At 57.4% G+C, this 13,215-nt stretch overlaps 1 protein-coding gene across 4 annotated transcripts in view; it reads right to left on the bottom strand.

Moving 5' to 3' along the window:
• Positions 1 to 12,224, bottom strand: part of GLP1R (glucagon like peptide 1 receptor) — a 37,696-nt gene extending 25,472 nt beyond the window's left edge. For all 4 annotated transcript variants that reach the window (XR_009701565.1, XR_009701564.1, XM_061196277.1 and 1 more), the window contains exons 1-3: positions 12,123 to 12,224; positions 4,482 to 4,578; positions 3,346 to 3,453 (exon numbers count right to left, since the gene is read on the bottom strand). Coding sequence is in view for 2 of the 4 variants with exons in the window: in XM_061196277.1 (XP_061052260.1) it covers positions 3,346 to 3,453; positions 4,482 to 4,578; positions 12,123 to 12,200 (283 nt within the window). In the remaining 2 variants the exon portion in view is untranslated. The remainder of the gene's footprint in view (positions 1 to 3,345; positions 3,454 to 4,481; positions 4,579 to 12,122) is intronic.
• Positions 12,225 to 13,215: the final 991 nt, after the last annotated feature.

The following is a 13,215-nucleotide window of genomic DNA, read 5'->3' on the forward strand; positions in this document are numbered from 1 at the left end:
CTTGACTCACCTGTTCCCATCCTCTCTGTGCAATCCCCAATTCTGAATTAGAGGGGTCAGAATTCAAGGACTTGGCTGGCTTCCCTGGGACACTGTATAGTTCTGAGGCCTGGCCTGGCCCCATCTCTGAGTCTGACATCCTCCCTCCCTGGAGGGCACTCTTTCCCCCTTCTCCATCTGCCTGTTCTTCCAGGCCTGGCCCCGATATCACCTCCCTCTGGAAGCCTTCCTGGTGCCACACCCCAGGCAGAAGAGGTGGCTCTGACCTCCCTCAGCACCACTTCCCAGGCCCCTGAGCTGACCTCTTCAGCCCCATGGGGAAGGTCACCCCTTCTCCCCAACGCCCACATACTCACACACCCCTAAGGTCTCACTGACATCCCCAGCTCCTGACACAGACCTGCCCCGGGGAATTGTTCTGAATTTAATTCTTTCTCTAGTCACTCATTCCTCTGCCCTGCTCTGCACCCCAGAAGGCTGACCCCTGTGGACAGCATCGCTTGGACGCTTTGCCCTCCGCTGGGTTTGGCCACTGGGAGGCACCAGCAGAAGGTAGCAGGGTGGAAGGAGAGAGAGGCTGGGGTATTTCTCCCTTGCTCCCTTCTTGCCTTGATTCTGAGGTTCTGGCAGTGGCTTTGCCCCTCTGTGGCCAAGGCCCTGCCCTGCTGGTGGCCTCTCCATCACCACGACCTCCAGTTGTTCCTGCCCCACTTGGGTCTAGGGATGCTAAAGCACTTGGGTCTAGGGATGCTAAAGCACCAAGGACCACTGTTGTGGTCCTTGGTGCTTTATGTACCTTTTTGGCCCCTTAACCCTGCCCAGCCTCTGAAGTGGCCCCTCCATTAAATTCTTTTCAGATTCCCAGCTGAGTGTGTTTTCTGCCAGGACCCTGCCTGAGACCTGTCCCCCTTGCTTCTCCCCACTTCAAACTCCCACTATGACGTTTTTCCACAGTCTACCCCCTTGATCAGCCCAAGAAAGTTCCAGGACTGTCCCCTTCCTGCTCCCCCATGCTCTGAGAGGGGGTGAGGGAAGCCCCTAGTGCCAGCTTCTGCCAAGGAGAACAGCCAGGACAGACCAGAGACAGCAGTTATGCTGCAGGAGCCCACGGTGGATGTCTCTGCAGGTCCCTAACTCAGAGAGAGGGGAGAGGGAGGCAGAGTCTGTGATCCCACGTGTCAGAAAAGGGAGTGAATTAGCTTGGTGAGTCAGGGGAGTGGGGCGGGGGCTGGCAAGGGGCCTGCACAGTGGCCGTTATCTTCACGGAGAAAGTAATAAAACCGTGTTCGCTCATAAACAGGCACCACCAGGACCTATTTCCTGCTCAAATAAAATTAAAGGTGATGGATGGAGCCGCGAGCGGCAGGCAGAGCTGGGGGCAGCTTAGTGCTGAGTGATGGGCCCTGTCCTGCGCCTGGCTCCCTGGGGTCTAGAGGCCCGGCCCCAGCTGGACAGGCAGCCAGTCCCAAACCACTGGGGAGTAAGGAAAGTGTGCGTATTGCGGGAAGTGGGCGGGGTAAGTCAGGCAGGTGGAAGAAATTAACAGCAGCCATTTTTCAAGAACCTACAATCCTCCCAACACCCCCATCACCTGGCTTTATCCCACCTTCCACACGGCAAGCTGAGGCACAGAGAGGTCTAGAAATTCACTCAAGCTCACACAGCCAGTCAGAGCAGCATCAGGCAGAACCATAAGATTGTACAACTCGACTTTTTCAACTCCAGGGAGAGGACAGGCAGCTCACTGCCCTCCCTCGGGGTGTGCCCAGCCAGCAGAGGCCCAGGCCACTCGCCTGTCCCCATGCCCAGAGCCACGTGCACAGGAACACACACATGCACACATACATGCCCGCACACTGGAGGAAGCCTGGTGTAGCAGGGAAACATGCTTACTCTAAACCAGACTCCTCGGCTTATTCCTGGGTCTGCTACTCACTCGCTGTGTGAGCTTGGAAAAGTCACTTAGCATCTCTGTGCCTCAGTTTCCTCCTCTGTAAAAGGGGAGGGTCACCAGAGTGCTTGCCTCGCAGGGTTGTTGTGAGGATTAAATGAGTGTAGGTGTGTAAAGTGCTTACAGCTGGCCGCAGAAATGCTGCGTGAAGGGCACTGATCCGCTCTGTGTCTTACGCAGGCGCCTGCCTCTTTCCAGGCCCAGGCTCTCCCCGTGCACCTCAGGGTAGGGTGGGTATACTGGGAGGGAACAGCAGGAGAGAGTCTCCTCAGGACTCCTGCCTGGGCTTCATCTGACTCCAGTCCTGTGTTCTGAGGTGAAGCTCACACCGGGCCCTGCCAGGTGCCCTGATGTTCCACTAAGGGGCTGCCTCTCCCAGGAAGCCCTCTAGCTTCGCAGAGTATGACCTCAATCTCACACTTGCTTCTGGGCCAGTTTCTACTTGGTCTCAGGCCCCTTCAGTGCACTGTAATTAAGAGCACAGGCTGGCTTCAAATCCTGGCCCTGCCATTTACCACGTCATCTGGAGCGAGTGACTTAAACTTTCTGGGGCCTCAGTTTCCCTATCTGTACAAAACAAGCATACCCACGGGGTAGTTGTAAAGATTAAATGAATACTCGGCTTTTAGGGCAGGACTGGTCACATAGCAGGTACTTAACATCATTATTATAAAGTAGTACCCTTTCTCCCTTCCTGAGACTGTGAGCTCTTTGAGGCAAGGGCGCTTGTCTCCTGTTAGCCTCCCTGGTGCCTGGGACAGGTGGGTGGGTGTTGGGGGGCACATTAACTCCCCCTCCAGTCAGAGCTCCCCCTGCAGCCTCTGTAGATCTCTGTACTCCAAAGAGTCACACCTTTCCCAGTGCAGGCTGTCCTCTGCAGACAGGAGTGAGCCGGGGAGGGCCTGGGGGGCAACTTCACCAAGGCCCCGATCACTACTCCCGTCTGGGTTCATCTGAGCAGTGAACCCCTGAAGAGTCAGGAGGTGGCTACAGGCCACTACCAGGTGGGCGGCACCTACAAACACACACATTACACACACACACACACACACACGCATCAGAGCAATGACACCTCTGAGTAACCCCACCCCACACTGAACCCCCAGGAACTGTTCCTACCTGCCTCCTTTCCTGATGCAGGAGGGTGCATTCATTTCTTTCTTAAGTCAGACGCCATGATTTCCCTGCAGACCCCACCTGCCAGGACGGGTCTCAGGCCCAGGTTACACCTGATGCCACCCCCTACTGCTCCCCACCCCCAAGGAAAGAAAGGCAGACCACCACGAGGAGGCCCAAAGACCTCCTGGAGCCGGGAGGCTGTGTCTCAGGGGAAAGGAGGCAGCACGAACCCCGCGCCAACTCCACTCCCACCCCGGGCGGGGCAGGGGACTCACCGCTGCTGGCCCAGGGCAGGTACCAGGGGCAGCTGACGTTCACGAAGGAGCCAGGCGGCCCATCCGGCCAGCAGGCGTAGTCATCGAAGGTCCGGTTGCAGAACAGGCCTGGTGCAGCGGGACGATGGCATCTGAGTCCCAGCCTGGCCGGGGCACTTCCCCCCAAGTTCCCCACCGGGGAGGCTGCCCGGCAGAAACCTGTGCTCGGCTCACCTCCACTGAGGCTTCCTACCCACCCAGCACGTTCCCACCCAGCAGGTGCCACTTATCAGCAGTGGGACTTGGAGCAAAGTACCTAAGGTCTCTGTTTTCTCACCTGGAAAATGGGGTTGATCCCCAGCCCACAGGGCTTTGTGGGGACAAACAGCACAGCTAGCATAGAAAACTGAGCATAGTAAGTGCTCAATAAACGATCCTCGTGGGCCTGTTATTAAATTACACACCACGGATGAGGAGGACGGTAGCTCTCCAGGCTAAGATAACACTCCTCAGGTGACTGGGTCATGACTGCAGCTCAGGACTGGAACACAGGCCTATCAATCCTCTGCTCTTTTTTTTTTCTTTCTTTTAACATCTTTATTGGAGTATAATTGCTTTACAATGTTGTGTTAGTTTCTGCTGTATAACAAAGTGAATCAGCTATATGTATACATATATGCCCATATCCCCTCCCTCTTGTATCTACCTCCCACCCTCCCTATCCCACCCCTCTAGGTGGTCACAAAGCACTGAGCTGATCTCCCTGTGCTACGCGGCTGTTTCCCACTAGCTATCTATTTTATGTTTGGTAGTGTATATATGTCCATGCCACTCTCTCACTTCGTCCCAGCTTCCCCTTCCCGCTCCCCGTGTCCTCAAGTCCACTCTCTATGTCACTCCCCCTAAACGTTCATTACTCCAAGTACGCGGGTTGGGCCTCCTGCCCTGGCACAGGCCGGGAAGTGCTGATGAGGATGCAGACTAGAAAGGCCAGGTGTCTGCTCCTGAGGGGCCCCAGTCAGGGGCGAGGGGGAACACAGCAGCAACGAGGCCGCACCCCAAGGCACAGGGTAGATGAGGGGTCCTAGAGAGGCAAATGATGCCCAGCCAGGCATGGGGCCTCCCAGCGCCGTGGGGAGCTGGTTGGGTGCACTCACCTGTGGCTGGGGGCGGAGCCTCGGTCAGGAAGCGCTGGCACTGGCGTCGGTATTCTCGCCATTTCTCCACTGTCTCCGAGAGGGACACGGTGGCACCCTGGGGAGAAGAAAGAAAAGGGGGCCCCTTAGGTCCAACCGACCTCTCTTTTATGCCCAATCCCCCCCACACACTCTTGGTTTCTTGATCTCCAGGGGACCTTAGAGCCCCAAACTCCACAGGCTTTGGCCATCTCTGAAAGGGGGTGACAACACAAAGAGGGGCTCCAGGTGGATGTTTTTATATCTTTATCCCTCCCAGGGCATAGCCTGGGGTGTAGTAAATGTCCAGCCAGTGGCTACTGAAAGGACACTGTTGGGGGTGAGTGGGGGAAGGGCCACTGGCTGGGCGTGTGTCTCATTCATGGTTTCATCTGCCCTCACCCAGCAGAGAGAGTTCCTGAGGGCCCTGGGCTTTGTGACTGCCACAGGCTCCTTTCCAGCACCCAGTCAGCCTTCCTGCAAGGTTCTCACACTTTCGTCCACCAGTCTTGAAGGCAACACGCAGGCCCAGAGTGGGAGAGGGGCTCAGTCAAGGTCACACAGCACCCCAAGGAGCAGAGCTAAGGCTAGGACCTGGAGGCTCCCAGATCAGTGACTGTGATGGAGCAGTGGAAGGTGTGGGCTGAGGTGGGATTCAGTGCTGGTAATGCTGCCCACTAGCATCCCTCCTGCAAAATGCACTCATGTTACCTGGGAGGTCAACATTACCCCCACCATCTCCTTGTAGCATAACAACACAGATCAAATATTCAGCTCTATCAACTGCAGGAGAAGTCCTGAGGACATGGGGTGAAGGGGTCAGAAAAGTTCCAGAACACAGAGATTGGGTCTGCAATGGGAGGGGTCCCCCTCTCTGTGAGTAGATAAGGTAACAGAACTGGCTTTTTAGCAGAGACCCAAGCAGATACACCCAAGTGAGAATTATCCATGTCCAGACATTTTAGTGTACTTCTTTAGATATGCCTTGGGACTATGTTTCCTTTTTATTTGTATTTTTTCCTGAACAGGCTTAAGATTATAAATATTCCTCCTTTAGAGCCTGCAGACACACAAATGACCAGGGAGCCCCTTGTATAAAATTTAGGACCTATACATAATTTAAAACAAAATTTCACTTTTTGAAATCACAAAAATATACATGCGTGCTGAAATTAAAACAGCTTCATTTTGGGAGCTTGCACCACCCTTGACGGGTGGTGCCCTAAGTACACTGGATCTGGTTTCCAGGTAATCCTGCCCAGATTTAAGCTGCGTTGGGGGCTTATAAGACACTTCCCGTAAAGACACAGGTTGTCTTGGGCTCATCCCTGGCGGCACAGGAAGCCCTAGGGAGGGGACAAAGCTTGCTTGACAAGCAAGGGGACAGTCTTGGAGTGAGTGTGCTGAGGCCACAGGCAGAGCTACCTAAAAGTGCTCTTCTGAGCGCAAAGGTCAAGTGTATTTGTTAAACAAATAAATAAGGAATCAAACCCAACAGCGAAGGCAGTGTCAGTTTTAGCTACAACTGAGGGGTCAGCGCAGTTTTCACTAGTGCCAGTCCTAGTGGATCCACCCCCCCGACCCCCACCCGCTTTCCTTCTTCTCCCCGGAATGCAGCAGCTGCTGGTGGTCAGGGCAGGGAGACCAGGGAGAAATCCCACCTGATCTCTCTAGGAGGAAAGCAGGCAGCAAGCAAGGTCGCTGCTGGGAACTGGGGCAGAAGGTGTGTCTGGGGCAGGGAGCGGGGACTGGGAAGCCCATGGGAACCAGAAGTCTCAGGGTGGGGATAAAGGCAAAGGACAGCACCAGGAGGGCCAGCCTGGCCAGCAGCACCCCAGAGAGCTTCGAGACAGAGGCAGCCCTGTCACCTGCTCGGAGCAGAGCCTCGGACAAGAAACTATCTTCAGGGCTTCCCTGGTGGCGCAGTGGTTGAGAATCTGCCTGCTAATGCAGGGGACACGGGTTCCAGCCCTGGTCCGGGAAGATCCCACATGCCGCAGAGCAACTGGGCCCGTGAGCCACAACTACTGAGCCTGCGCGTCTGGAGCCTGTGCTCCGCAACAAGAGAGGCCGCGATAGTGAGAGGCCCACGCACCGCGATGAAGAGTGGCCCCCGCTTGCCGCAACTGGAGAAAGCCCTCGCACAGAAACGAAGACCTAACACAGCCAAATAAATAAAATAAATAAATAAATAATGATTAAAGGTGCTAATCTGCCTCCTGCCCCAGCTGAAGTTCTCCAAATACTGCTCACCGCACCCGCCTGCCCAAACACACAAACTACCAGACCTCTGGCCTCTCCCCACCTGGCGTTTATGGAAGTAATACTGTGCCAGGCTCTGGGTGGTGGGACGGACTCGGGGGACATGGGGAGCACAAAGATGAAGGCCAGAGCCCTGGCCTGAGAGAGTCCCCAGGCTACTCGGGGGTGGGGTGGGAGCAAATGCTCTTCAGGACACAGCAGAGAAGGCGGTGGTGAAAGTGCTCAGGGAATGGCTGGGGCAGGGCTCGGTGCTCGGGCTTGAGAGCCCTGGGGGACGCCGGGGATTGGGAGCTGGGGTTGGCGGAGGGAAGGGGGGTAGGGAGAGACTGGGCCCAGCAAGGGCAGAGGGTGGGCATTTCAGCAGGAGGACCCAGCAGGAACGAAGGGGCAGAAGTGGGGACGTCGGTGCTCTGGTGAGCAAGCAGAAGACAGCCTTGCACTAATGTTCAGGAGAATTTTCTGGGCCAGGGAGAGAGCAGTAGGCAGGACCTGGGACAGATTTGAGGCTCCGGTCTGGAACAAGGCTGGGGTCACCCGGTGCAGCAGGGCCCAGGGGCTCAGGGGAACACAGTTACACAGAGAAGTTTGAATAGCCCTGGCTTTGGGCTCAGAGCCAGGCCTGATCCTGGCTCTCCCATAAATTAAGTTTGTGACCTTGTGCAAGAGTTTTAACTTCCAGCCTGAGCTCACACCTGCACAAATTGGGAATAACAATAGTCCCTACCTCCCCGTGAGCATTAAGTGAGTTAATGCTTAGAAGGGCGCCTGGCACGTGGAAAATCCACAGTCAACGGCAGCTGTCTTCAATTTCTGCTCTTGACAGGAGAGGACAGAGCAGACCGGGCAGCCAGACTTCCTGGGGAGTCCGGGTCCCACCCCTCCCTCATTTCTGGGATCAACAAACTCCCAGCAGGAGGAAAGGAACATATTTTCCTGCCAAGGACCGATCATTCTGCTTAATTTGTGGCATCTTCCAGCTGCAACATAGCCGTTAGCAAAGCCTCCATGCCCGAGGGCAAGGAACTGTGAGGAGGGGCAAGGCCCTGCCCACCAGCCTCCGACCCATTTCATCCTCCTGTGATGTGAGTCCCCGCTCCAGGCCTGGTGAGGAGGGGCTGGGGGTGGTAAGTGGTGGGGAGGATGCAGTGGTGGAGGCCCCTGCCCCTCAGAGGCAGCAGAGCTGGCCGGGAGACCAGGGCAGCAGTGGGGGACCCAGTGGACCAGGGTGAGGGCAGCTTGGCAGTTTTTAGAATCAGGACTCACCAGGCTTCATGGGAGTTCTCTGATGGGGGGGGGGGTGAAGGCAAATGGGGACAATGCCTGGGGCGGAGTTTACAGTTAGGAGAGGGCATCTCTCAGATTCAGGTGTTTGGGGAGGAAGCAGGAGGTGACAAAGAAGATGCCAGGAAGGAGTGGTGGGCAGGAGAGAGCACTGGACGGAGAGTCACACGTCCTTGGTTTAAATTCCAGCTCTGTCTGTTAACGTGGGACTGATGGGACAAATTTTAATGTTCTGGGACCTCAGTTTCCTTATCTGTAAAATGGGCATATCGTTCTTTTCAAAGAGTTCCTGTACAGATCCAGCAAGATAAAGTAGTGAAAACCTTTAGGAATTATCCAGCCCTGTACGAGTGAGCAGTGTTCTAAGGAAGAAGAGCAGGAAGAGAAGGATGTGGAGAGGGTGAGGGGCTTTCCAACACCCTAGGATGGCACGCCTTCTCCAAACACTGGCTGCTAATGTGAAGAATTCCTCCGGCAGTTTCACTTCTCAGTGTGAATAAGTGCATCAGATTCTTTCCTTTGCTGGGAACCTTTTTGATTGAGGGGAAGGAGGAAAGAGAGGCCACTAAGGTGGGAAAAATGGGAGAGGGCCTCCCCAAAGGAAAAAGAGGGCTCCAATGACAACTCTGGCGCCTCCCAACAGATGCAGCCCTGCATCTTCCCTGCAGCTCCTCCCAGGACCCCTGCCTCCTTCTCTGCCCAACTTCCAGAGCCCAACCATCCTCGAGGCCCTCTGAGACCTGGAGGGATGGTGCTGCTGGACCCCGGGCCCTTGGCCCCATTTTTTTTCCTTATAGACTCCAGATACATGAGCAGAAGGGCAGGGAAAGGAAGACCACACACACATTCTCACGTGCACCAGACCCCTCACATGGATACACTGTCACACACATTATCACACGTGTGTGGACCACATGCTTACATACTAAGACATGACACGGAGTCTCTCTCCCACACATGAACACATAGACTGTCAGGTACACACACACACACACACACACCCCTTGACTGACATATACTCAAGACACACTGTCACATGCATAGATACAGAGAAACAGACACACATTCTGTCACAAGCACACTTTTCTCACCCACACACAGACACACACTGGCAGACACTCATTCACACACTAAGATGTCTCTCTCTCATACACACACAGACCTTCCCATAGATGCAGTATCACACTTGGAGTCACAAACACATACACACTGTCAGACACACAATGACATGCTGAGATGGTTCATACACGGGGACTCACAGGCAGGCTGTCACACAGAGGGTCACATACAAATACAGAGGAGAAACAGGCGTTCATACAGCCCACACCCCTCTCCCCCTGGTCCCTCTCTCTCAGTCTCTCTCTCTACCTGTCTCTGTCCTGCATCTTTGTACCTCTGTATCGCTGTACCTCTCTATCTCACACGCACACAGAAGCATCTGTTCAGGGGCAGGCGCAGCTAAGGAGCAGCCTGCTTTTCCTCAGACCAAGGCATCCAAGGGCAGGATGTGGTTTCTTGGTTGCTCCTGCCCTGGCACCCACCAGACTCCATATCTGTGAGGGAGCCCAGCTCAGGACAAAGTCCACGGTGACCGCCGCGCACCCTGGACTCCATCCACCCTTCACTAGAGTGCAGAGGCACAGGGCCTCCGACAGCCCCCCTCCCAGCCCTCTTCCACTGCCCTGGAGAAGGCTTCCAGATTCCCGAGGACAAGTGGGTCAGATCCCCCAAGCGACTAAAGCTGCCATTTCAGGACGCCAGCGTCCCAATCCTCTCTGTTACCCCATGGGGCAGGGCTCGTGATCCCTATTTACAGATGAGGAAACAGAGGTTCCGGATGGTCAGATGTCCTGCCCAAGATCACCAGCTAACGGCAGACCTGATATTTGAACCCGGTTTTGTCTGGTTCTAATTTGGAGTGTCAAAGTCTTGCCCGTCTCCTCAGTAGACCAGCTCCCTCACAGGGGTCTTGCGGAGGAAAATTATAGGCAAGGGGGTGGTCCTTCCCGGCAGCAATGAAGGAGTAGCCTAGGTCCCCTTCTTCAGAGGTCAGTTCTGCCACCCTCCTGCCTGCACCCCCTTCCAGCCTGGCCAGCCTGACTGTGGGCAGCTCACTCCATTTTCCCTTCAGTCCCACCTGGGTGAGCAGGTATTAGGCACCAGCCCAGCCCCGCACCCCTTTGTCCTCTCTGTTCCTGGACTGCTGGGTTCACCTTACACAGGGAACCCTCCTTTTCTGAGCTTTGTCCCACCCCCGGCAGTGACATGAAGGGAGCAACCTAGTCTTGCTGATCTCATGAACAGAAAATAGAAAACAGAATTCACCATTGTTTAGAGTCACACGCGGGCATGAGGTTGTGTCGCAATTACTGCAGTCTGACCTCAAAGCCTGTCACTCAGATCTCCACGGGTCAGGGATGCTCACAGCAGGGCACCCCCCGAAGCTCCCCCTCTCTGCTCAGAGCCTGGCTTATCCTGCCCTCCTCTGTCACCCCAGGACTGTTACGGCCCCAGGATATTGGGCTTTTGGCCCAGGGCTGAGGAATGAGGGGTGGGAAGAAAGGGCAGGTTCAAGGAGCCTGACTCCTCTGGGCAAAGGAACTCTGGGGAGAAGACAGGCAGCATCCAGAACCTCTCCTCTTCCCTTAATCCAAAGACGGCCTGCAAATGGCCTGGCGCAGGATGGGACAAGGCAGCAGAGCCTTCCACCCCAACCCTGTCCCAGCCAGAGGAGGAGGTAAAAGTGAGCGAGAAGCAGGTAGTGGGTCTGCAGTTCTGGCTCCCAAAAGATCCCACGCACACCAGGGAAGCCAAAGTCTGGTTGAGCGTCGGGGGGTGGGGGGACGCTGCTGTGGAAGGAGATGTCTCCTGCAGCTAGGGGCAGTAGTTGGGCTGGGGACAGGGAGAGGGAGGGAATGAGTCTGGAAAAAAACGTGGAGGCTGAAGAAGGGCTGGCACCTTAGCTGGGAGGCACATCTGTCCACATCTGGATTCTCAGCCAGGGGTGGAGTCGGCCCTCATCAAAGACCCCTCCTCCCGCCTCCCACCTGCGCTGGGACAAATTTCAAGGCCTGTGAAAGCCCCCTCCCCAAAGCTCTTCAGGTCTGGGGGTAAGAGCGGGAGGTCACGGGAAGAGACGGCTCTCTGGCACAGGAAAGCCTGCACCTCCTCTCTGCTCAAGCATCTCACAGCATCTCTGGACAACTCCTCTCTCCTAAAGCAGGCGGACCACAGCCCCCAGCCTAGGAGCCTGGAGGCAGGAAAGGCAGAGAGGGGCTGCAGGTGTCCACCTGTGGTCAGCCCTCCAAGGGCATCCAGGAGGCCAAGGTGTCTCCACGTGTCCCAGTATGAGCTCTGGTGCATGTTGACCACCAAGGGGGTCAAAATGGGGGTGTGTCAGGCGAGTGTGTGAGGGGAGGCCTGCCTGCTTCTAGAGGAGCAGGGAGCCTTCTAGTGTTTGCCTTGGCGCGGGGCTGGGGACGGGGGTGGCTCTCGAGTTCCAGCTGGGAGGTCAGGGGGAAGGACAGAAAGCTGCCACCGCAGGGTCCCTGGGGCTATGAGTCAAAGGCTGTGCTGGGGGGCTGGTGGGGGGGCGGATAGAGCTGGGGGTCCACACCCAGGCCTCTCCGCCTTCCCAGGGGGTCTTTGATAGTGAGCTGGGGACGGGTGAGGGCGCGGGCACGGCGGGGAGGGGTCTGGGGCACAGTGGAAAAGGGGAGGTTGGGGAGCTCGGGCTGTGGCCGGGCCGCTGGCACGGGTTTGCGGGAGACGGAGTTGGGAAAGTGGTCGGGGGTAGATGCGGCACAGAAGTCGGCGCAGGGCGGCCGCGGGACAACCGGTGGCCCGGCAGAGGGGCCCGGGCGGCCAGGAAGGGGGCGCCTGGCCGGGGCTGAGGGAGGCGTCCGCCGTCCGAGCCCCCACCTCCTCCACCCAACTCTCCAGGTCCCACTCCCCGAGGTTTGGGTTCCCGCCGCCCGCGGTCGCGGAGTTTCGCTCAAGTCGCGGCCGCCGCTGCCCGGACGCCGCGCCCGCAGCAGCCCACGCCGCCGCCTCCCCCGCCCCGGGACCCGCGGGTCTCACCTGGGGGCGGGGGCCGGCCCTGCCCACCGCCCCGAGCAGCAGCAGCGCCAGGCGGAGCGGCCCGGGGGCGCCGGCCATGGCGGGGCTCTCAGGACTGGGCCATCGCTGCCACCTGCGGCACCGCGCGCGCCACTGAGCCCGGGCGGCGCGGGCGCGGGGGAGGAGCCGGCGCGGGGCCGCCCCGCCCGCAGGAGGGGCCGGGTGGGTTCCGGCTTTCCGTCCCCGCCCGCGGAGGCCCCTGGGCCCGGCCACCTCCGGACCGGAGGTCCCCGGCCCTGCGCTCCGGGCTGGCGCCGCTCGGGTTCGGGCAGTGCAGGAGCGGGGCCGCGCCCACCCCACAGCCGGCCTTCCTCCCGGATCCCCCCGCTAAAGAAAGCCAAACCACCCCCCAGCTGTCCAGGATACTCCGTAGGGAACTGAGGTGGAGAAGCGCACGGGACTTGGCCAAGGTCACACCGCCAGTCAAACCCCTTCCGGAAAGTGTAACCCCAAGAGCTGCGAGTGGCTAGTAAGACAGATCCACCCGGCGGGGTTACCCGGTCCCCAAGTCCTCTCCTCATTCCCGGGTTATGTCCCGAAGGCAGCCCTGGGACAACCAAGGTTGGGGGGACAATGACAAATGGATCAATGGAGCCCTGCCGGTGGGGAGGGTCTAAAGGTCCCCCGACTCCCGCAGCCCCCATGGCCCCTGCTCTGAACCACTGGGCTCTTATAACCCCTGTGTCCCTGGGATAACGTGTGCCCAAGGCTGTCCTCTGTGCCTCCTGCGTCTCTGTCTCCCTGCTTCGTGGAGGATCTGTATTATACCTGCCTTTGTAACACTCCCCTCACCCCCCAGCGCATTGCAGGCCAGGGCGTAGGGTGGGACACAGGTTCACCCTCACCCAGGCTGTGGAAGACAGTGCTAAGAAGGCACTGACTTTCTGTTCCCTAAAGCCAGTGTGGAGTGCCAGTGGGAAAAGGTAATCACACCCCTCCCCCAAAAGAACTTTGATGTCACTATTAGGAAGGGGGGCGGCAGCAGCACTCAGCTTTGACCTAGCATGGGGCATGTCTGGACCATTCCAAAGGGAAAGGGAGCAGCTGCTGGAGT

This window comes from Eubalaena glacialis, chromosome 7 (genome assembly GCF_028564815.1).
Source record: "Eubalaena glacialis isolate mEubGla1 chromosome 7, mEubGla1.1.hap2.+ XY, whole genome shotgun sequence".
In the NCBI taxonomy this organism is placed as follows: Eukaryota; Metazoa; Chordata; class Mammalia; order Artiodactyla; family Balaenidae; genus Eubalaena; species Eubalaena glacialis.